This window comes from Symphodus melops (genome assembly GCF_947650265.1).
Source record: "Symphodus melops genome assembly, chromosome: 13".
Taxonomy (NCBI): Eukaryota; Metazoa; Chordata; class Actinopteri; order Labriformes; family Labridae; genus Symphodus; species Symphodus melops.
This window is the reverse complement of record NC_136703.1, coordinates 2,074,270-2,099,171: the sequence shown is the minus strand read 5'-3', so window position 1 is coordinate 2,099,171 and position 24,902 is coordinate 2,074,270. Positions and strand designations below refer to the sequence as shown.

The 24,902-nt window shown below is 43.0% G+C and overlaps 1 protein-coding gene across 2 annotated transcripts in view; it reads right to left on the bottom strand.

Moving 5' to 3' along the window:
* Positions 1-24,902, bottom strand: part of LOC306833644 (copine-9-like) — a 60,099-nt gene that overhangs the window by 8,724 nt on the left and 26,473 nt on the right. For both annotated transcript variants that reach the window (XM_079359039.1, XM_079359040.1), the window contains 10 exons: positions 11,401-11,464; positions 10,386-10,489; positions 8,805-8,909; positions 7,469-7,510; positions 7,122-7,197; positions 5,246-5,299; positions 4,905-4,966; positions 4,398-4,444; positions 3,208-3,389; positions 1,709-1,836 (listed from right to left, as the gene is read on the bottom strand). In XM_079359039.1, coding sequence (XP_079215165.1) covers positions 1,709-1,836; positions 3,208-3,389; positions 4,398-4,444; positions 4,905-4,966; positions 5,246-5,299; positions 7,122-7,197; positions 7,469-7,510; positions 8,805-8,909; positions 10,386-10,489; positions 11,401-11,464 — 864 coding nt within the window. The remainder of the gene's footprint in view (positions 1-1,708; positions 1,837-3,207; positions 3,390-4,397; positions 4,445-4,904; positions 4,967-5,245; positions 5,300-7,121; positions 7,198-7,468; positions 7,511-8,804; positions 8,910-10,385; positions 10,490-11,400; positions 11,465-24,902) is intronic.

The following is a 24,902-nucleotide window of genomic DNA, read 5'->3' as shown; positions in this document are numbered from 1 at the left end:
GTTTCTTCGTTTGCAAATGAGAATATGGAACGAGCACAAAGACATTCAACGATGAGCGAAATCTGACGAATCAGCTTCGACTACGTAGATCCTTTGTTGGGGTCAAGCCAATTGTATTTATAATAAAGAATCATTACATGTATCTGGGGTTAATTAACTCTTGGTTCAGGGGCAGCATACACTAAAAATCAATCTCCTCCTCCACATCTTGGCAGCCTCTTTGTTCGAGGACGCTTGTTTCCATGCCAGAGAGTTGTTTGTTGTTTTTACCTGAAACTACAACCTTGAGCGAAACTCGGAGACCCTTCAATAAAATAACGAGCAGAGAAAAACATGTCATGATGAGGAGAGGTGACCATGCTTCTTGTTTTTCCCTTCGCTCTTCCAGCGTGGGTTCAATGAGAAAAACAAAATAACGTCCACATCAACGAATATGAGCTCAGGCTCTGATATGAAGCTGGAGGAATTAGAAGGAGCGTTCCAACATGTAGGTGTGTGTCCTTCACCTTCTGTTTATGGATTTATAGCAAAGAGACCTCTACAGCTGGGCCTATGTTCAAGCATTGATCTCGGAGTGTATTTGTCTTTGCAGTGTATATTTTTAGCCAAACGTTAGGATGCATGGATGTGTCATTGTCTTTCTCAGCAGATGAGCTCTGTGCCATCTTCAGCTTCAGATATGAGTTTAAAACAAAGAAAGGACATACTAAATATCCAGAGGTGTGACTAGTAGGTCCAACACTCATCTGGTCTAACAGCCAAGTTTTCACAACACGCTCAGGATATGGAAGCAGAATTCTTCTTCTTATTAACCTTATATTGGTCTTTTGGTGTGTTCATATTTCCCCTCTCACCAGTCCGTCTGCAGGATTCAGATTCCAGCCTGTCTGTGTTCATAAAATCACCTTGAGGTGCAGGTGGGTAACGGCCACCTCCAGCATCTGGGAGGTCGACCACGCTGCCAAGTTTGATGGCCAGTTAGCGATGAGAGGATCTCTCAAATTAAAACAAACGACAGATTTTTTATGTTCAGCCGTGGAGCACCTGTCTTCTCTTTCTGCTGAACAACAGATTCACGTTTTAAATCAATCAACTCAATGCATCCAGAAAGTTAGGCCTTATTCAGTTTGCTTAGCTCATCAGTGACTTCAGAGAAAGTGGAAACAATTTAAAAAAAAGTCATATTGTTAGTTGATAGTTTTACCTTGTTATTGTTATTTTATTATAATTTCATTTGCTTCATCTCTTAAGGTGAGGGTTTGAGATAAAGCCCTCATGGTTTTTAACTCACCTACACATTTTTCATTTATTTTTTCCTGTTCTTCTTTTAGCAATATCCAAATAAACTAAATAATTTATGGCTTCCATTAAAAAAATCAATCACACAAGTTTTCAAATACTTGTTTTGTGAGTGAAGTTTGTTTCCACTAATTTGGATCCAACTTCTGAAAATCAAGATAATCTAAACTCTGATCATTATTCACCAAAGCTCAAACACTTGACTCAAGATCATTAAATACTCCATCATCATCGTCATGGTCGTCCTCAAACTTTATTTTCTGATGCCACACCTTGAGGTCTAAACAGCCGAGCCGACCGGAGGCTGTAACTTCTCTAATCGTTCACATGTTGACTCCTGCAGCAAGAGTCATGACACTACTGAGCCTTCATGAAGGCCTCCCTGGGTAGAAAAAACGATGACACTTACTTTGCCACCTTGTTGATAACTGGAGCAAAGTTTGTGGGTCCATACAGCTGCACCGTCCTCAGACTCTCGAAATACGCCTCCAGAACTCCTTCAATGCCCACACAGTTTGCATTCTCGTTGTCTCCAGCCTGAAACAGACGGCACATACACGAACGCTTATCAACACTAAGGAAAGCCAAAGTATGAAGAACATGGGTTTAAATAATCTGCTTATTTTTCTGAAAGCTCGCAACTCTGAAGTTGGTTAAAACTGGTCAATACTTTATGGAGCCACCGGTGAGTTGATGTAAGTACAGCAGGTTCATCAGAGACAGAGATGAGACAGTTTAAAGAGGTGTTAAAGTAATTATAGTAGTATGGGATTGCACCCATCCATTCATCCATCCATTAATCCATCCATCCTTTCATCAATCCATCCATTAATCCATCCATTCATCGATTAATCCATTCATCCATCCATCCATTAATCCATCAATCATCCATCCATTAATCCATCCATCGATTAATCCATCCATCCTTTAATCAATCCATCCATCTATTCATCCATCCATCAATCATCCATCCATCCATCCATCCATCCATCAATCATCCATCCATACATCAATCCATCCATCCATCCATTAATCAATCCATTCATTAATCAATCCATCAATCATCCATCCATCCAACAAACAAACCAATAAGCTAAATCAAATCATAACGTTTTTTTTCTTTTATTAAACCATAATTTAACCAGGTAATGAACCTATTATGATCAAGATCTCTTTCACAAGGGTTTACAGACAAGAAGTTCAGAGAAAACAACGAGTGCAATGAACAGATCCATTTACAGATAAAGTGCCGAGTTGTGAGGACAGATAATTTTTTTGTCCTTAAAGATCGAGCCAAAGGCTTTAAGTGAAATGAGGTCGGCCATTTTCAGGTCATTCTGGAGAAAGTTCCAAGCAGAGGGAGCAGCAAAACAACAAAACTCTTTTTCTGAGCTCAGTGCGGACACGAGGAGCAAACAGTTTGAAAACTACAGTAAGCTAAAGACATTTTTTTTTAGAATCAGTTGCATTAAGGAAAGGCCAGATTTAAACAAAACTGTGTTGATTTCACAACAGAAACTAAAATCTGCGCACTTTTAACTCCTTAAATTATCCTTATCAATAATCCTTTTCTCTCCAGAGTTAGGCTGCGTTATTGTAGACGTTTCATATAAGAAATATAGATCCATTTGGACAACCCAAGGGGAGACTTGGATTAATTTCAGCTTAGCATCCAGTGGTTTCTGACTGGTTGCAGTGATCCCTCAGGAGGAAGTGAAGGATGCTGGGAGCTTCCCGCTGGTCGGCAGATGAGCCAACTTCTCAACTTGTGAGACCAGCTGTTGTCACAGCAACTACTCCTGGACGAAACCCCACCTGGCTGCAGGTGGACTGCATATGTGTGTGTGTGTGTGAATTAATGTTTGTAATGTGTGTGTGTGTGTGTATTTGTGTGTGTGTTTTTTTTACCAGTGGGAAGGCGTGGGATATTTTGCCATCGGGGGGCAGCTTAGCTCCGAAACCGTAGGCAGGGAAGAGCTTGTCACTGTCGTAGTCCTGGATAATCTCTCCTACTGCTTTCAGCGCCATGGCATATGCGTTCATCTGGTAGGGACTCATATAGTGGAGGGAGGTGGGCTGAGAGGGGTTACCTTGGATGGAGACACATATAACACGATGGGATGAATAATAACATGCCTTTTTATTTTTTGTAGTTAGTCTTTTATTTTATTTTTCAATTTTTATTTATTTTTTTATTTTTATTTTTATTTTTTTTTATTTGTCACATCATGCTCAGCAAATCAAAAGGCTGAATTATACTTATGATAACAACAATAATAATAATAATTCAAAAACAATACCCACAATTAATACAAAATAATTAAAAGTGAGAAACAAACCCAAAAACATATATTTAAATTGACATGCATCATGAATTAATAACATGTCTTTTTTGTATCATCTGTGGTGTGCAAGTGCAGTGAGTCATCTGTGAAACATTACAAGGTTGGTGTTTCATTTTACATTTTTAATAATAATCGAGACATGTAAACACAGTTCTGAGTCTCCAGCGAGAAGGAGCAGCTCTTGACTGTCTCCTTCAGAACGTACCCTGCTTTAAAGGAAACGACAGGAGGAAGGCTAATTCAATTATCCACAATGGATGCCTGCTCCCAACTCACCCACTGATAATGTATTCCACCTAATCCCATCAAGCGTCCAACTGCACCTCAAGTGTACTCTCCTCTGGCCATGAAAATACAAAACACCGATCATCACGGCCTCCTCGCCTTACACGGACCACAGCGCTCCGTTCAACATGTCAAAATAAAAGCCTGGTGTAACAATCTATTCAAGGCCGCCGCCGTGTCAGCCGTCCAGTTGCAAAGTGTAACTGTCACACAAGGTCATGTAACACTACACAGGGGGAAGGACCTTGAACGGGCTTTTTAAAAAAAAAAAAAAAAAGTTTAAGACACTCTCCAAGATGATGCAAAGCTAAAAGTAGTGTCGTTTTAAATCTGAGAGAAAAATACGACCAGGATGGTTCCCCCCCTGAGAGGTGCACGTGTGAACAACCTAGGATTTCCGGGGGGGGGGTGTTTCCTTAAATTCACACGAGCTTTTCCGGCAAAATGGAAATGTGCAAAATGACTTACCATTGGAGGCCGTGAAGTCGATAGCGACAGTGAAGTTCAGCTGTGTCCTGTTGCAAATTAAAAATGGAGAAAAAGAAGAAAAAAAACAAAGATCATAAACTTCAGTTTATCTCCAACACACGCACAATGGACTTCTAGAGAATCTGTTAACTGGTCTAATTAGCATGGCAGTGCATCACTCCCTCCAGGATCTTGAAGGTTTAATTAGACAAACAAATGGAGTCCGTAATGAAACCGGAATAAATGAGGTATGAACAAATCAGATCTGCACCATGCAAACCTCCTGCTACACTTTGCCTGCACGGAGCTCATATGAATTCTGGATGGTGCTCAAAAAGGATTCAATCTAGTATCTTCAGATACATGGACACACAAACACAACCACACACACACACAACCACACACACACACACACAACCACACACAACCACACACAAAGAGACAAGCAACCGAAATGGAGGCTGTTGACACCGACTCTGAGGGCAGGCTCATTATTATTCTACTCACCCTCCTCGGATGAAATCCACAAAGGTATACTCGGACTCCACTTTGAAGGACAGCAGAGTTACCTGGCAAACAAACACACACACACGCGCGCACACACACACACATGCACACGCACACACACACACACACACACACACATCCAGAGTGACCAACAGAAGAGGAGAGTGAGAAGAAAAAGGTACGGGGCCAGGTAGACGAAAAAGACAAGCAGGTGGCCAGCCGGCGAAGGAGTAGGTGAGAGAGAAGCAGATGTAAGAGGTGATGACACCTTCAAATATAAAATAAATATATCAGGCATAGCAGCACATACGCGATGACACTGCAGAGGTGGGTGTACTCACAGTCCCAGAATTTACATATTTCTTCTTCTTGCCTCTCTTCTTTGGATTTAAAACCTGCCGGTGACGGAGCGGGGAGAGGGAGTTAGGGCTCTGGTTAAAGCACTTCATACGCTGAGATGATGTTTAATAATGAACATGAATAATTCAGCATATTCCTGATAGTTCTGGCTCTCCATGAATTGAGACTGATAAAGATGTTTAACTGTGTGAATAAAGTTGACAGAGAGGATAAAAATGGAATCAGAGAGGTTAAGAGATCCGTCCGTCCGTCGTTACCAAACTGATAATTAAACATTCCCCTCTCTTTAGGAGAAGATGATTATTGGAGACTTTGATGATTTCTGGAAAGAGAATCAGTGATTGCTTTGCCCGGAGAAAATCCTTTTTAGATTGAGGGTACTTTTTAAATGACATTGTAAACGTTAACTTTTTAGGATTTACATACTCATGGTCGGACATGTGTACTTAACATTGAACCTCTGAGTCATTAAACACACGTGCACTTTCTCTCTGCAGCTCACTGTAGCTCCAACAACACAACGTCAAGCTCCTAAACACAATAACGTCTACACTCAGAGATCAGGACGTTCACGCAGGGCTTCTTCCTTTAGACAAATGTATTACAGGGAAGTCTCATTAGAGTGCATCTATAACATATATATAACATGTAGGGAGAATCCTGTTTCACTTCTGGTTTAAAACATGAACGGCTTCAAGGAGTCCAGTTTGACACCATTCGACGCCGAGGCTCCAATCGTTGGTTTGGTGTGAGGCCTCGACAGAAACTAAAATCATGCTTTTTGTGCACGAACAGTACGTACTCTCAAAAACGTTTAAAGTTTGAGAAGAAGGTTTCAGATGCTAACAACAAGGTTTCATGAACTCACATGAAGGGTTTTTATAACTTCAGTACAAGAAGGTTTTACACGCTCAGGAGAGATTGTTTGCGTCCACACAGAAATGACTTCAATTGCTCACGATACATTTTTTCATTCCAGCGAAGAAATTTTTTCATGCTCACAAGAAAGTTTTAGATTTTACAAGAATGTTTTTCATTCTTACGAGACAGTTTGTGCATGTGCATCAGTTACTAATCACTCCTAACCCCCCCCCCCCCCCCACACACACACACACACACACCTTTCCTATCCTATCCTTTATCCTGCATCTTATCCCATCTCCTCCCAGCACATTTTCAGCAGACGGCTGTTCCATCATGAGCCGGGTCTGCTGAAGACTTCTGAGTGTTAAAGGGAAGTTTTTCTTCTAATATGTCATAAGTAAGGTCTTTTACCTGCTTTTTGTAAAGTGTAAAGAGATAAAACTTGTAATGAATTGATCTCAGGCAAAAGCTCATCCTGCAGGAGTGGTGGAAACTCTCGGGTGCAGACTTGATAGTGATTCTAAGAATCTTTCACACAACACCTTCTCATCACTAAGAGGATCTGTCTCCTGTTTTTTTGTGCACACTTTTCTTCTGCCCAGATTCTTTCAGGTGCTCCCACCTTTCATGTTACTCAATCTGATTTAACTGCAGTAATATATTTTGTTATTGTGGTTCAAATTAAAGTACCAAAATCACAGAAAAAAACCCCCAGGAGATTCATGTCGTCGGTTCATCTGTGTCCCTGTTCGTAAAACTGTCCTTGAACAAGACAAAACAATTATTATGTCAGGGTGAAAAATCATTTCAACTACTAATTGTAGATTTCTTCCAATGAATGATCACTTGTATTTTATGTGTTGCACGAGTGTTAGACTTTTCTCAGCCTTTGGGAAAGCTGATCTGATACATCTCCTCAAACGGAGTTATACGAATGCTTTTTACGACAGAAGCAGCGAGGAACAAGCAAAGCGCCCCCGTGTCATGGCTCACCTCGTACACGTTGAACTGGTTCTGCCCCCGAGACAGCTCTCTGTAGCTGGTGGTGAACTCGCCGATGAAGTCATGGCTGCAGACACACAACGCCCCCACAGAGGAGCAGGCGTGAACACAGGTTTTATAATGGGAGTAAATGCTCACGTCTCTCTGACTGTTTTTCTTTCCACATCACTTTCTCTCTCTCTCTCTCTCTCTCTCTCTCTCTCTCTCTCTCTCTCCCCCTCACTGCTTATCGAGATGTTTTCTGGCACATTCAAACTGGTCCAGGTCATTCTCCACAGAGTGCACGTTTAACATCCCTGTGACATGTGAAACATGTAAAACTCATGAGGTCATTTTACCTTCCATCTCGATCCCAGTCATAGACGTCTACCTTCACCGTCCTGCAACAGACGAGGAACTCTTATTAAGGAGATTTACTTTATTTTAAATACCCAAACACACCTGAGCATTTTCAATAAGACCTTGAAGTTCTTTTTAATTTTTCCAAATTAAAAAAACAAAACTCTTTTCACTCCATCGCGCTGGGAACATTGTCTAAGTCACTGATACAACAGAGGATTATTTGTGCAGCAGGTATGGGGGCTGATATATTATGAACTCTGAATTACAAGCTTCATGGTACACGCTCGGATAGTTACCAGACCGTGAACATCATTATTACTATTATAGGAAGAAGAGCATTTACATCTCTAACGCAGCACCAACAGGATATATTGTATTTGTTGTCGGGCTCGCTGTGCTACATGAATCTTCATTTGGTTTAAATGTCACCGCTCGGTTTATGCAAAGTCATTAGCATAGATAGTGGGGAGATTTGCAATCGTGCCTCACATAGAAAACCCAAAAGCTTTTATTTTCTGTCTTTAATAGAAAATTAGTCTGCTGTCTTTTACTGTAAAAGGAAAGTTTAAAAAAACTCATGTAAGTGTGAATGGACCTGAACTTGTTTCGTGCTTTTCAAAACGTAAAATGTCACATTCACACGCAGCACGCTGTAAAGTGTGCATCAGTATCAACTCATCTCATTCACACACTGCTGAAGCAATTTAGGGTTTCAGTGTCCTGCCCAAGTGCTCTCTGCAGATTCAAACCTCTAACCTTCTAGTTTATTGACGACTGACCTCACTGAGCAACTGAGCCACCTCACAGTAAACTTCTACACTTCTGACTGTGACAAGTATTTGCAAATACTTAACGAAGACAAAAACAACTTGCACGTTGATTTGTTCCCTGAGAGAATCCCCGTCTGTGAAGCGTCGATTGTAAATATCACTGTACATGTGCATGCTCTCTGCAAGCTAACTTCAGTGCATGAAGTGTGCAGCCAGCGGGGTTCACCGTGCACTCAGCTCAGCCCCACCTGGCTTTGAGTGTTTACAAATGCTGTTTAACACTGAGTCAGTCTCAATAACACCAGTGCTGGTCCCTGGGACACCGTGACCGACTGCTGGCATTATTCTGACCGCCCCAGCAACAAGTGATGTCATCCACTCACGCGTCTACTTCACTTAATTATAGAAAAGGGGTTTACTTATCCAGGAAGAGAGATGTGTGTAGCGTCAGCATTCAGTGTGTTTTATGCGTGTGCATTCAAACATGTACACTGATTCTCTGTCTGCTCACAGTCACACGGTACCTGGACACACAACAGAGATGTAGGCATTGTTTTCTGACCTGTCATAGTCTCCGTTGCAGAGCGCTCTAACAGGGATGGTGAAGGGCTGCCACACCGGGTTCAGCGTGTTCTTGATCACCTCTGTCTTGTGGCAGATGGTGAAGCTGCCGGCATAAAGCGCAGAGCACAGATGTGAGCGGACGGCACATTTATACAGCTCACATTGTTCCTGTGAATATTACCCTGTGTCACTTAGCTGCAGCTTCCTCTGCAATGCTACAAAGTGCTTTTTTTTTTTTGCTTTTTTTTTCATCGAAACACTCAGGTATATCTGGGAGGCACGGCAGAATTGCACATCAAGTTTTATTGCTTGAAAATCTGTTCAAGGCAGAGAAGTGGAATAAGGTGAGAAAATGAAACTCTGAGATAAGCCTTAAAAGTTCGGCTTCATATCATTTCAAGAAAAACGGGAAAATCAGATGATGAAAAAAAAAAATGCAAATGATTTCTCTACCCATCAAAAACGTGCGGGAAACAAACACATTGCTCTGCAGACGGATTTTCAGCAACAATGTGATGCAATCTGTTGTTGATTTCTAGCAGCATCCCACTTCACACTTGTCGGGACGCGCAGTGAGAGCACAGCTGCAGCAGATGGCATCCGCTCAGCAGTGCCACAGAACCCACCGCGGCTGCAGTGCGGGAACATTAGATCCACTCAGAAAGGACCGACCACCCTCTGCAGTCCAGAAGACACCGAAGAGAAGCACTTCTTTTGTTTGGGATACAAACGAAATCAATATGGATGAAGATGAACCAACAGGAGACAGGGCTTTAAAACATAGAAAAGAACAGAAAGCATTTGAAAAATAGAGTTCAAATATCTTCATCCACTGATGGATCGGATGACCCTTCGGCCGAAGAAGTTAATTAAGTTGTTCTACAAGCGCTGTTAGAGCTTCTCAACCTCTTCAAGACTTTCTCTCTTCTTGGTGAAGTTGTGCCAGAAAGTCTCCCTCTGCTTCATCCGCTCACATCAATGATATTTTATTCATCTTTTTCTCTTCTACAGAATGTGTGACTCGGCTTGACACTTTTTGAAGTAGAAAGAAAACTAACTCTTTCAGAGCCTGACACTGAAACGTATAGTCGTGGATGCACGTAAATGCTTTTAAATACAGCACAAGCAGTCTTAAACTTAAAACACGTGTGGAGACAGATCGATATAAAAGAAGGTTTTAGGGCGCACTCACACTTGGAATTGTTGCTTTTATTCCCATGAATTCGATGATGTAATGCCTCCTGTCCAATCAGATCGCTTGGTTGAAACTAACTTTTGTATAATTTCAAATAATTTAAGTTTAAAAAACACGTGTGGAAACAGATCGATATAAAAGAAGGTTTTAGGGCGCACTCACACTTGGAAGAGTTTTGTTTATTCCCATGAATTCAATGATGGGATGCCCCCTGTCCAATCAGATCGCTTGGTTGGAACTAACTCTTGTACAATTTAAAATAATTTAGCGTGTGGAACATTGACTCTACATATATATTATTATCATTTTTTTTAATTCCAAGAATAAGAGTTTGATGTCGAAGTGAAAAGACATCAGAAGTTCACCACGAGAGCTCAGACTCACGTTCCATCCTCGTTACTCCGATAGAAAACCAGGAAGGGGTCCGACTTCCCGAAGAAGTCCTTCTTGTCCAGCTTGTTGGCACACAGCTGCATGGTGGCAATATCCTGAGAGAGAGAGAGACATCGAGACAAACGCTGTGATGCAACTTCATGTCATCACGCTGGTGATCCAGCACTCTTCACACTGGGACCCTTCAAACGTGGATCAGCCTCTCCAGCAATAAGACAAACTTAATGAGTGTTTCATGCATTGATTTCAGTGATTGCTATCCAGTGTTTGATTTAAATGACGAGGAACTGATTTTAATACGGGCAGAGAGGAAGAGGGAACGACCTCATACATATGAATGAAGTGTTTGAGCAGTTAACGATGTGATTCCTGCTCCTGTGTTGACATGCCTGGATGGATACAGGGATGGATGGATAGAGAGACAAATTGCTCCTAATGAGGCCTTTTAGTCATCGCCTCCAGTACGAAGGAATCATGGGAATCCTAATCTTGTTATTGACTGATAGAGGTTGTCAACCTACACACATACACACACACACATACACACACACGCTGACACACACAACTGGCACACCTATCAAAATATCTAAAGAGCATTTGGTACTTGTCAGGAGCAGAAACCTCCCAGAGTAACGACGGTAAACACAACACAGATAAGACTGTTCACGTTTCGGTCTCTGGAGACGACGGCCTCACACACACACACACACACACACACACACACACACACACACACACACACACAATCACAAGCATAGGAAGTTCTGTTAGTGTCTGACTGCCAGGTTGGCGTTTACGTATTATCGTGGCAGGAGGAACGCCGATACATGAAACTTAATTTAAACACATTTCAAGATGAAATACTTCTGTTAAAGTCGCTCAATCAGAACTTGTGTGTCTGCTGAGACTCTGTCCTCTGACCGGATTTAACTGGTCTGGTTTGTTTTGGTTGACTTGTGTGTGTGTGTGTGTGTGTGTGTGTGTGTGTGTGTGTGTGTGTACTGACCCTGCAGTTACTGAGCTCCTCCGCAGCAAAGATAATGACTCCACACTTTTTCCCCGGGATCCCACTGAGAGAGAGAGAGAGAGGGAGAGAGAGAGAGACAGAGATAGATAGAGAGAGAGAGACAGAGAGAGACAGAGAGAGACAGAGATAGATAGAGAGAGAGAGAGACAGAGAGAGACAGAGATAGATAGAGAGAGAGAGAGCGAGAGAGTGAGACAGAGAGAGAGAGAGAGACAGAGAGAGAGAGAGACAGAGAGAGACAGAGATAGATAGAGAGAGAGAGACAGAGAGAGACAGAGATAGATAGAGAGAGAGAGAGACAGAGAGAGAGAGAGAGAGAGAGAGAGAGAGAGAGAGCGAGAGAGCGAGAGAGAGAGTGAGAGAGACAGAGATAGATAGAGAGAGAGAGAGCGAGAGAGTGAGACAGAGAGAGAGAGAGAGAGACAGAGAGAGAGAGAGAGCGAGAGAGAGAGTGAGAGAGACAGAGATAGATAGAGAGAGAGAGAGCGAGAGAGTGAGACAGAGAGAGAGAGAGAGACAGAGAGAGAGAGAGACAGAGAGAGACAGAGATAGATAGAGAGAGAGAGAGACAGAGAGAGACAGAGATAGATAGAGAGAGAGAGAGCGAGAGAGTGAGACAGAGAGAGAGAGAGAGACAGAGAGAGAGAGAGACAGAGAGAGACAGAGATAGATAGAGAGAGAGAGAGACAGAGAGAGAGAGAGAGAGAGAGAGAGAGAGAGACAGAGAGAGAGAGACAGAGATAGATAGAGAGAGAGAGACAGAGAGAGAGAGAGAGAGAGAGAGAGTGAGAGGAGAAGGCCATAAATAAAACAACTCTTAAGCAGATGTCATTCAAAGCTCTGAGCTGGCGTCGTGAGGTGACAGCTCAGGCAGGATGCAGATTGTCGTATTTACAGGAAGACGTTCACATTTTCAGTCCTGCGTTCACTTCAGTGATCCAGAAAACAGAATCACCTCGGTCTGATTGAGTTAAATTACTTTTGTGGATGTTGAAAACATTCTGCTGGCTCTTTGAGTTCCTCTCACAGGAAGGTCGTGTTTGCTTCTTAAAGAGTTAGCGTCTTCCTCACATTAATACTTGACGATGACGACCTTAAAGAAAACAGTAGTTATTAAATGAAACGGCTCACTGACAGCCTGCAGCTCTGCAGCTCAATCTGACCACGGGTGGAAGAGTCGAGCTTGAAGGCATCACAGGTGTGACAACAATGGAACGGCACGTCTCCTGTGCTGCTAAGCGCTCGCGACCTCGGCTTTAAGAGCGCTTCTCAACAGCGCTTATTGTTGCTAGGCTACGAAAGTTAACCTCCACTTCCCTCTGTGTGTTTTTTTTTTATAGCTGTGTGTGATCAACACTGGCTTTCATTGAGGGAAATTTCACTGCGAAAACATGTGAAGGGATCTGTCCTGGCATCAGCAGCAGCTCTACACGACAGCGTCTGCTCCGCCATCGTTCAAGCCCCGCCCCATCGTGAGCTTGATCTGTACTTCTCTCCTGAATAAAGGAAGCCTCTCGGAGGCTGCTCTAGTTAGCAGGGGTGAAACGACATCGCTAGCTCAGCACATTTTCAACCAGACTTGTGCTGTGCATTCTGGGAGTTGTTGTCTTTCATCCACATGAGCTTTTTCTTGGTCTGGAAGGCACCAACTTCAGAAATGATTTCACATTTCCACCTCATATATGACCCTATTAATAGACTGGTGTAGTTTTGAGTCCTAAAACCAGGAAGTGAGTTAGCATGTTAGCTCGATGGGTTCCTAACTCTAAAAGTCAATATGGATTTTGAATGTGTTTGTGTTTAGACGCCTGAAATAAGATCTGTGGTTAACATAAGCTGAAGAGATGTTGATGTTTTGTTAGACGAGCTAAACTACGCTAGCTAAGACCCCACTTGTGAATTTTAAAGTTTTTACGCGAACTTTAAACGGCGGTTGCTAACGAGTAGCTAACTGAAACTACAGTGGTTGTCATGGAGACATTAAACGTCATCACGCCGAGAACTCTCTCCCTAATCCTCCTTACAGCCTCTAGTCATGTTTTTCAGTGCTCTTGTAAATATTAGGTTAATAAACAACTTATTAAGCTAACGTTTCACTAGCTAGTCAAATCCAATGATTAGATCAAACTTCATATAAATGATGTTCATCTGTAAAGATTATCCCGCTGAACAAAACAGCTACGCTTCAGAAATGTTTGTTTGACACAGAGCTTATTTTCTGCAATGATCCAAAATCCAAAAATCCCATAGGCCAATTTTCGAAGGAACCATCGGCGCCATTTTTTCGGGTTGGCCTACAAAAATACGTCATTACTACACCAGTCTATACAGAGTCATTAACCTGTGGAGTATCCCTTTAAGTTTAGCAAGAATATCCTTCAAAGCCTCAGATGGTTTAAACTGCTGATCGGTGATTGGTTCGAGTGCGTTCCCCTCCGACACTCTTTCCTCTTCTACCTCTCATTCAAGCTTAAAGTCTGGACAAAGTTTCCTCCGTTTTTGTTTCTTATTTAAACTTTGAACAGAGTTTGTGAGAGTGAAGTGACAGAAAGAAGTTACTGAGCCATCACAAAAGAGGGAGAAAACTCGACTTTGTGTGTGTGAGTGGAGTTGAGGAAAGGGAAAGCATGAAGAAGATTGTGAAAATGAGGGGTAACTTCATCACATGTATGAAACGCTGCTTTTGCTGCTGCTGCTTCGGAAAAACTTCCCAGAATCACACGATGAAGAGGAGAAGAGGGGAGAGAGGAAGCGATGACTCATGAGGATGAAAAAAGTGAGTGATTAGATCAGAATCAGAAATACTTCATTAATCTTCTGCGGGAAATTTGAATAATGAAATCCAGATGAGGGGAGAGAAAGACAGAATCGTTTGTTTTATAACTGCACCGTCTTAAACCTGCTTCATGCATCTTTCACAGTGATGATGAAGCTCAACGTTGTCCTTCCTCGTGCTGTAGTTAAGTCTACTTATTGAATTGTAGAACTGCAGAAGTTGTTAACATTGACCTCGGGAAGCTTACAGGAGGAGCTGATCGGGTTCTCGACATGAATCATTCCTACTGGCAGTCAAACACTGATCAAAAGAAGTTCAGTGTAACAATAAAGTCTTATTATTATTCAGCCAGACGCCTGCTGATCGTCAGCTCATTGAAAAAAGTCAGATCTAAACTCTGTGGCTTTAGACACTTTAGCAGATTCATCTGTTCTCAAACTTCAGACTGGAACAGAACAGAGACAAAGTGAAAAGAAAAGCGAGACGTGTTCGTTGCTTTCACAGCTGACAGCTCCACAAACAGTCTGGATTTTTGATTTGCATTTGAATCCTCAGTTAGTCTTTTTGAGGTTTCTTTTTCTTCTGTTTCTAACTTCCTGTTTAGACCGTTATTGATGTGAGGACCAGCCGAATGTACTGACCGAATCCTTCACGGCCCAGATCCTCAATGAAACCCCTGTACACCCAACAACGTTTGAGAGTTCAGACTTTTTGTTTTAACTGTGTCAAACGTTGGAAACCTCCGCCTGAGGCCACAGGAGGGTTGCTGGTTCAAGTCCTTATACGGTCCAGGTCTAGAAATTGGACTGGTGCCAGGTCACTGCTCCTGAACAAGGCACCACACCCTGAACTGCGCGGTCACTCTTAGATGCATTTTCGTCTCTGCCCTTGTGATGCAAACATCCAAGTTTTTGGAAACATGAGGCGCCTGAGGCGAAGCCGGGAGGCAGAGCTGCCGTCCGCTGACCCTGAATCATTCAACAGCGCTCCAGCTTAGCGTCACAACAGAAGCAGGCTGCAGCCCCGCCGAAGCACCGCTGACTTATCGTCTTCTGTGGTACCGCAGAGCGAGAGAAGGAGCGTGACGTCTGAGCGAGGGAGAACAAGACGGTGAGCTTTTTAGGAATATTGATTTCAGTGCAAAGAAACAGTGACTAATTTTTCGCCTCGTCTCAGATATCCACAGTCTTCTTCTCGAGGTAGTTTCAGAGTGAATGGATACTCTCGCTCGTGCTGCCCACCAGCTGTGAAAGGCCGCTACAATAAGAGAATTATTCATGAATTTATGCACTCAGTGAGTCCAACCCGCCAGCGTAGAAACGCCTGGAATCTGGAGTATCTGTCCGAGCTTTGGCTGCTCGCTGACTGCAGAATATTAATGACATATCGCTCCTTTGCTTGAAATTAAGTATTTAGCCTGAGACGCGTTCCCGGCCACAGAGACTTGTTAGAGCTCGGTTTTACGCTGGCATCTTAAAATTCAAGCTTACAGCAATTTGTTTTTAAAAAAAAAACAACAAAAAAACACAGCTCATGTGTTCTTATTTTTGAATTTGTTCAACCCCAACAGCCACTTAAAAAACATCATCCCAGTGAAGCAGCTGTGAGCCATTTTGTGTTTCTGCAAACAGCTCGTGGGAAACACAACAAGGCGAAGCAGCCATCTGCTACAACACGAAGTGACATGACCGTCCCTTTGTAAGACTCCGGTGAAGCTCCTGATCATAGTCTGGTCTGTGTTCTTTTCCGGGGAATCGGCCCGTTTAGTCATGTGACTCGTGCTTTATCAAACATTGAACTTTCAGCTTGGCTGTCTTTGATTTCTGATCAAACAGTACAAGTAAAAAAAAAAAGACAATGTGAAGATCAAAATGTGCCTCTGACCTCATCCACGCTCTGAGTAGTGAATATAAATCATGACTATCGAACATGAGTTACAGGGCTCCAGATTTAACAAGGTCAAACTGGAGCACTTTTTATTTTTAGACCAGTCAATCCATAAATTTCAAGTGGAGATTAATCAAGGATCAAAAGAACATTGAAAAGCTTTGAAATCCTGTGTTTGGAGTTTAACATGTTTCATTGTATGTTTGCATCTTGTCTTTAATAAAGCAATCTGTAAGTTATCTACTGAATAAAATGACAAAATTATCTTCCTCTTTGATCAGACAGTAAGAGGCAGCAGCCAGTATGTCCTCCTTCTAACTTTAGATTCTGCTCCTGAATGCTCTGGATTTGATTGGACCAGAGAAGGTAGGCGGGGCTTTGAAGGCCGTTTTGGACGCCCCTGGGTTTGCCAGATATGAGAGCAGTTATCAGGTCAACAGGTGTTGCAGCGATGGAAGCGGGCAGTGGAACTGCTTCAGATAGAAGTGATTGTACCCGAGCTAAAAAGCCTCTGCATGTTTCTAATAAGCTCCAGCAGCAGAAAGCTGCTCAAACTAGGATCAATGTTGGAGATGAAACATGGAGAGAGGTTAGAACGCAGAAAGCTTTACAGACCCATGCAGAGCTGGCTAAACACTGAAGCTACAGTGTCCACCACATGCAGAGCTGGCTAAACACTGAAGCTACAGTGTCCACCACATGCAGAGCTGGCTAAACACTGAAGCTACAGTGTCCACCACATGCAGAGCTGGCTAAACACTGAAGCTACAGTGTCCACCACATGCTGACCTGTGTGAGAGGAGGGGGCGGAGCCAGACAGCTCTCTGTGATGATTAGAGTTTAGACTGCAGTACCCATTATAAACACTAGGGGTCATAGCTACATATTGCTCCTTTAAATGTTCCTGCTGTGCTGTAATTTCAGACTCTCTCAGACGATGAAATACGTGTTACTCTGCTTTGATAAACAAGTTAAAAACAAACTTCTCCCTCGATGCGTCCTCTAGGATTCTGTCTCTGCTCACTTTTTTCCGTTATGACTTGTTTGTTTGCACTATTCTTGCTTCTGCGTGATGCAAAATCCGTCCCTCAGCCGTATTAGATAAGAGCAACAAAAGTGCTTCACGGGGAAAAAAAGCTGAGAAAATTGGGTGAGATTACACAAACCTGAACAGGCAGATTGTGTGGAGGTGAGGGGATTTTCTCTGCACATTCCCTCTCAGCTTTTTGAAACATCGAGCAGAGACAGCTCCACATAGACGGAGGCGGCAAACCTTTAAAGTCTAATTTCTCCTTGAAATCAAGTTACTCCACGTTCTCCCTGTGCTAACCCCCTAACCACTAAACACATTTTTATTCATAAGTGCAGGTACCTCTTCATCGCTAATTATCCCTGACTCAGTTATCCCACACGTCGGGTGTCCTTTTTTCTTTCAGGGCCGCACTAAAACAATTAAAAGTGTCTCTCAGTGAGAGAGAATAAACACTTCTGTTTCTGTGTTCAGGAGTGATCCCACCTCCACCACACAAACACAAACAGTCCTCACACACACGCCTCCCGTGTTCTTATGAAACTTGTGGTATGTACAGTATGTTCGTCTCGCTACAGGAAAATTTCGCCGCGTTTCCATAAACTAAAGCCGGGAAAGGTTACCAAATTACCGTCCTGTACTGTCTCACTTTTTGGGACCCTTCTTTTGGGGTCCAAAAAATATCAATCTGACCCTAAAAGGTGGAGAGAAACACTGCCGTTCATTGATTGGTCGAAAGAATCACCACTTCCTGTGTGACAGTGGCCATCTTTAAATAAATAGTCTATTCGTGTTTATTTCTCCTCGCGGCACACAGCATAATAAAGAGTCACATGACACTGACTGAACTGCTCGACATCGTTGGTTTTCTTTGTTTTTCTCCGTTGTTGAATTTATTAGCGGGGTAGCTGTTGGCGATGAGCTGCTATCATGTGACACTATTTATTTGAATTGCCCCCCCCCCCCCAGTTTTTTTAATTGAATTGAACTACCGTAATACACATCTGGCGCCTGGTTTCTACACGCTCTGGCATGTTTGATCTCACTCTGACCACATTTTGTTTTTTTGAAATGTAATTGTTTTTTCTTCCTGTAAATCCCGTTGATTATTTCAACAAGCGGTGTTGCTAACGGTGGAGATTAGCGTTGTCTGACTCTTTGACTCCTTCTGAACCACTTTGTCACATTTTAACACCCGAGATGCTCGAAGCTGGCACGCACAAAACAAATCCTCAGATCAGTCCTGCTTGCAAACAAAACTGCAAACACGTCTTCGGTTTTCGAGAGGAAGTCACAGATAAGCCCTGCCAGTTGGACGTTTGTTACTTCATTAGATGTTTAAGGCAAAGGGTGCTTTTCACGATTCTTTTCTTTGTGCATTTACAGACAGAGAAAGGGAACCACATATTCTGTAAATATGTTTAAAGACTAAAGAAAACAACATGCTCTGGAGGTGACTTCCAATCACATTGCAGTGGGGGAAAGATTCATGCATAAAAAGATGTGGCTGATAGGTGTTTAAATTTCCATACAGAATTAGAGCAGCTGATGAGCTGGTACCTGCATAGCACATTAGAGCAGGTGACGTCCAAACAGATGCAGCAGATGGCCGTTCAGGGACACAGACATGGACCAGAGGGGACAGACTGCAGCTTCGTGTGTGTCGGAGTTTAACACATCTCGTTCAGATCTATCGTGTTTCAGGTTATCAGACGCATGATTAAAATCTGAAACGTGTCAAAGGGAGTTTTCACTTTTAATAGAACGGCAGAAATAAACACTGATGCCACAACATGTCATGTAAAAAAGCAATCCAGACCATCTGGAAAAACTCAGCTCATTGCTATACGGTTAATTGTAACGCCCGTCTCCACGGCGACCAGGTCAGCGTCAGACGGATGTGTTTAACTGCATGCTGCTTAAATCTGCCCTTTCTGACAGTAAAGATTCATAGTGATTGATGTTTCTGACAGCTCAGAGGAAGATCTGATGTGCTGCATCAGGTGAAACAACATGTGAAGACGTCTCGTCCAACCAGCAGCTCGGAAAAACAGAGACAGGCTCGAGCACTGACACGCTGACCGATGCCTCACAGCCAAATCCACACAGGTATAATTTAATGACACACAGAGTGTCGTGCCGTCATACGCCCAGCAAACACAGGCGTGCGCTCGGACAGCTTGTGTAGATCGCTCTCCAGCTCATCAATCTACATCTGGGCGCCCGGCAGCGTGTGGGATTGTTCACAGATCAGCCTCATTTCTTCACATTAACCAACAAACGTGGGCTCCGTCTGCTTTCTGACAGCCTGTTCAACAGGAAGTGATGACGTGGGAAAGTTTAGACTGAATTACTTCTGGTCATTTGAAGTCATTCTTTTTTATATTTGAGAAAAAGTGCATTAAAGTTTTCCCTGGAAAAAAAAATCAGTTTAGTTTAAAAATACCTGCAGTAAGTACTCTGAGGATCCCTCTGAGCCCCCCCACTTAGACTTTTTTTTTTCCGATTGATCCACTTTGGATCATTGTTGCACCTTCACCGCCTCGGCTAATAGCCCCCCCCCCCCACACTTTGGTTACCATAGCAACACACAGGTAAGTGGAAAGGAGTGCTTGCTTTGCCACGCTGCATGAAGCCCGTTTCTAAAAATGTTGACCTATAAAAACATACACCCACCAACATGTGGAGGCTACCACAGCCATGTATACATTCGGACTCTTTGTGTGTGTGTGTGTGTGTGTGTGTGAGAGAGAGAGAGAGAGTGTGGGCGTGTGTTTGTGCGCGTGTGTGTGTTTGATGGAAGGGAATGTGAAAAAAAATCGATAACCCAAGTTTTATATATAGAGGGTCTGTGATGTCTTTGTCTAAGCTTTTTTATTTGAGTGCGCGTGTGCATGCTTGTGTGTGTGTGTGTTTGAGTGCAGGTGTGCGCGTGTGAATACTTGTGCGTGTGTGTTTGAGTGCAGGTGTGCATGCTTGTGTGTGTGTGTTTGAGTGCAGCTAGTGCGTGTGTGTTTGAGTGCAGGTGTGTGTGTGTGTGTTGGAGTGCAAGTGTGCTTGTGTGCATGCTTGTGCGTGTGTGTGTTTGAGTGCAGGTGTGCGTGTGTGTGTTTGAGTGCAGGTGTGCGTGTGTGCATGCTTGTGTGTGTGTGTGTGTTTGAGTGCAGGTGTGCGTGTTTGAGTGCAGGTGTGTGTGTGTGTGTTTGAGTGCAGGTGTGTGTGTGTGTGTTTGAGTGCAGGTGTGCATACTTGTGCGTGTGTGCATGCTTGTGTGTGTGTGTGTGTGTTGGAATGCAGCTGTGCGTGTGTGCATGCTTGTGCGCGTGTGTGTTGGAGTGCAGGTGTGCGTGTGTGTGTTGGAGTGCAGCTGTGCGTGTGTGCATGCTTGTGCGCGTGTGTGTTGGAGTGCAGGTGTGCGTGTGTGTGTTGGAGTGCAGGTGTGCGCGTGTGCATGCTTGTGCGTGTGTATTTGAGTGCAGGTTTGCATGCTTGTGTGTGTGTGTGTGTTGGAGTGCAGGTGTGCAGGTGTGCATGCTTGTGCGTGTGTGTTGGAGTGCAGGTGTGCGTGTGTGTGTTTGAGTGCAGGTGTGCGCGTGTGCATGCTTGTGTGTGTGTGTGTGTTTGAGTGCAGGTGTGCGTGTGTGTGTTGGAGTGCAGGTGTGTGTGTGTGCATGCTTGTGTGTGTGTGTGTGTTGGAGTGCAGGTGTGCGTGTGTGTGTTGGAGTGCAGGTGTGTGTGTGTGCATGCTTGTGTGTGTGTGTGTGTTGGAGTGCAGGTGTGCGTGTGTGTGTTGGAGTGCAGGTGTGTGTGTGTGCATGCTTGTGTGTGCGTGTGTGTTGGAGTGCAGGTGTGCGTGTGTGTGTTGGAGTGCAGGTGTGCGTGTGTGTGTTTGAGTGCAGGTGTGTGCGTGTGTGTGTTTGAGTGCAGGTGTGTGCGTGTGTGTGTTTGAGTGCAGGTGTGTGTGTGTGTGTTTGAGTGCAGGTGTGTGCGTGTGTGTGTTTGAGTGCAGGTGTGTGTGTGTGTGTTTGAGTGCAGGTGTGTGCGTGTGTGTGTTTGAGTGCAGGTGTGTGCGTGTGTGCTCACTCCACCAGTGCGTAGACTCCTCTAAATGACAGAACATGGGGAAAAGGACGGTGTTGTTTGGAAAGTAAACACAAATATGTCTCTCTCGGGAAACTTGTTCTTGTCTTTGCATCCGTCTTTCTGCTGCAGCGACTTCCTCACACAAACACCATCATCCTCTCCTCTTTCTTTTTCCATCACACTTTTTCTTTACTCGGATGAGTTACCTTCCCTCTCCCTGTCCCCATCCTCCGTCTTGTTACCCTTCACTCTCCGTCTCTCCTTTACCTCTCTTCCTCCCCCGTTGTTCCCCCTCTGGGCTTCGCTGTGTCTGATCTAACAGCGGCTCCAGACAGCTGTCTATTCCCCGCAGGCAGCCATCAGAGACACTGACCAAAAGGGAGGAATAGTGATTGTGCTCTGCTGGTCTTTTATTGTGAAGTTTCCCTTTTCATTTCCAGCCGTCTCCTTTCCACTTCTGGCATCGCTCACCTCTTTCTTTTCTTTTCTTTCACTTCTCTCAGGTCGTCACAAAGCAAAACAGCTCAGCTCGGGGAGGAGAGTCAGGTATTTTTGTTACAAAGCTGCGGACACGAGATGTACAGCTGGATCATTAGGGGAACAATGTGACAGTGGCGTGTCTTTGCTGCATCATTTCACTGTGTTTTAAATTCAAAAGGTGTCTTTAAAGGGAATCCAGGCCAGCAGGTATTTTTGTCTCAGGTATTTTAGGATTTTTTTAGGCATAGCAGAGAACAATCAAAACTTAAAGTGAAAAAAGGGTTATGTTGGGAATATGGGAAATAAAATGTCAGCGTCAGTTTAATATTTAATTTTTTTCAGGAACAGAGTTGAGTTGTTGCTGAAAAGCAGGCGTTGTTTAAAAGCTGGGCAATATACAGAATAAATCAGTGCTGTGAGACTATTGTTTCAAATTTATCATGAATTTTTGAATTTCAATACTTTATAACAGTTAATTACATGTTTAATTTCATGTCTGAATATCCTTTATTTTGCATTTAAAAATAGTTTTGTCAGGATTTTATATTGAATTTTAGGACTGTCTTAAGCTTTTGCTTAACATCTGAATATAAAGCTGCTTTTATTTTGAAAATTATCCTTTGCTAGATAGATAGATAGATAGATAGATAGATAGATAGATAGATAGATAGATAGATAGATAGATAGATAGATAGATAGATAGATAGATAGATAGATAGATAGATAGATAGATAGATAGATAGATAGATAGATAGATAGATAGATAGATAGATAGATAGATAGATAGATAGATAGATAGATAGATAGATAGATAGATAGAGGGAGAGAGAGAGAGAGAGAGAGAGAGAGAGAGAGAGACAGCGCAGGGAGGGTCGACCCTTCAACAAAAGCTGCAGAATATGACTGAATACAGTCCGTCCGTCAGTCGGAGGTGTGACTCTGTATACCTGTGTATACCTGCACGCCACCACTGGAAATGAACCAGTCAAAGGTGCAGCGAGGGCTGGCTTACTAAATGGACAAAATACGATGGAACAGGATTTTCATTCTGTACTTGAACGTGGTTGGATGACAGCCCTGGTTTAAAGTAAAATAGTTATAACTTTTAACAATTGTTACGACTGTTTCACAAACCAGCAGGGAGATGGGCTGGAGATGGTCACAAACTTCCGAGCGCTCTGCCGTCTCCTTGAGACATCGTTACAAGTCCGAGCTGCAAAATTTATCTCTGCAATAAAACAGCCGCTAAGAGAGCAGCTGACTTCTTAAGTCAAGTACACGACTTCAGACCTTCGTACTTTTCACGCTGCCTCGTCCTCCGTGAATCATCTCATAAATCATTAAGACGCTCCGTCAGACTGAGGTGCTTATGTCTTATTGTATGTAACCTTTCACTCGTGTCACTGTTCTCATCCCTCTCCTCAAGGTGAGCCTCATTACAGGGGAGACATGATTAATCACATGCAGCTTATGGCACATTTCTGATGAGTGGGAGTAATTGTCCCTCGTCTTAAAGAGGCCTTCTAATTAAAAATAAAAAAAATGGGGACATGAATCTTTATGTCTCATCTTTTTTTTGGCCAACATTTATGTGTGTGTCTGTCTGTGGCCTGTATGTCTCCCTGACTGATTGTCCTGTGAGTTTAACGACTGTTATGTGTCTACAATCACATCTAGTTTCTTTTCAGTGATTCAAAAATGAAAAAAAAAAAAAACACTGTGTCCCTGTAGTCTCCCTTTGTGTTTGTTTTCCTCTCTCTTCCCGTTGTTTGTCCAGCTCTGTGGCGTTTCTGGATCACTGTTTGGCCTGTCGGAGCGCGATAAGCTTCTGAAACATGCCAACAGTGCGAGTGGGCGAGGGGGCAGCTGTACCCTGGACCCCAGCCGACCGGACTCATGAGCAAGTCAAGCTCAAGTCAGAGGCAGTGATTCATTCACTCCAATACTAAAGATAAGATAAGATAAAAATAAACTTTACAAAGCCTTTTTAATGAGGTGAACTTTTTAACTATAGACAGAACTTTCCTTTACCGACATGAGTTTAGACGGCGCTGATATCCAAGACCACCGAGAGGAAAGCTGCAAAACTCAACAACCTTTGTGATTGTTTCTTATTTCCATTTATTTACTTCTTTTGGAGTTATTGTCTATAATATAAATGTTAATGAGTGTTTTGCACAGTGTGAAAGGAATATTAGAGTGTGAAATGTATTATTGATGAGGATCCACAAACAATGATGGAAATATTGGAAATGCAGTCTGAGCATTTGGTCGCCTACAAACGGGCAAAGAGGTGGAGCAGAGGAAGCTACAACTTGCCCAGCTGTCAGTCGACTCTGCACGTCCCTCATCATGCAAAGGTATCAATACAACTCTGAGCCTTGATATAATCCAGTGTTTCCCAAAGTAGAAGCATCACTTTTGGTTGCTTCCTCTTTTTAAAGTGACTTGTTAGGTCGAGTTTGACTCTGATTGAACTTTTTGCAGCCAATGTTTTTAGATAAATTCTTAATGTAAGTTGTAAGCACAGAGCGTGGCTGACTGTGATGATTGGTGGATGTGTGGATACACTGTGTGTTGATGTGCATGGTGAGACCTGAGGGTTGAAAACATAAAGGGGGGCCAGCAGAAGACGTTTGGGAACGACTGACTTTATCAAAATGTATCAGGTATGAAAATAAAGTCACCTTCTCTACGATAAAGATAGCCGAGTTATTCAGACACAAACCAGATGTTTCATTGTCCTTTACTTATCTTATGTGTTAGTCTTCAGACTTTAACAGAAACGTCACACTGGCAGAAAGAAAATGATTAAAATCCAACTTTGACATCTTTCATTTTTATCTCCCAGCTTTCCTTTCACTCGTGTTACCCAACGCTACAGACACACATAAAGGTATTGTGTGTTTTTTTTGTTGTTGTTTTTTTTTAGTTCAATGAATTCACTCTTTTCTCCTTTTTACTTTGTGAACAAAACGTCTACGAGCAATAACACCAAGCGAGAGAAAAACATCGGTCAATATCCAAAGGCGTATTTACTTTTGCACAACAAAATAACGTCTGCAGGCTTCAGCTACTTTTGTGTAACACCCAAAAAACTTCAGCAACAACAGCTCAGTGTGCAATGACGCAGCTCGCTCATCTAGCCTCTCACACTCACGTCTAACACTATAATAGATGAGGCTATTTAACCATGGTGAGTCTATACACATTACATTAGTGAGA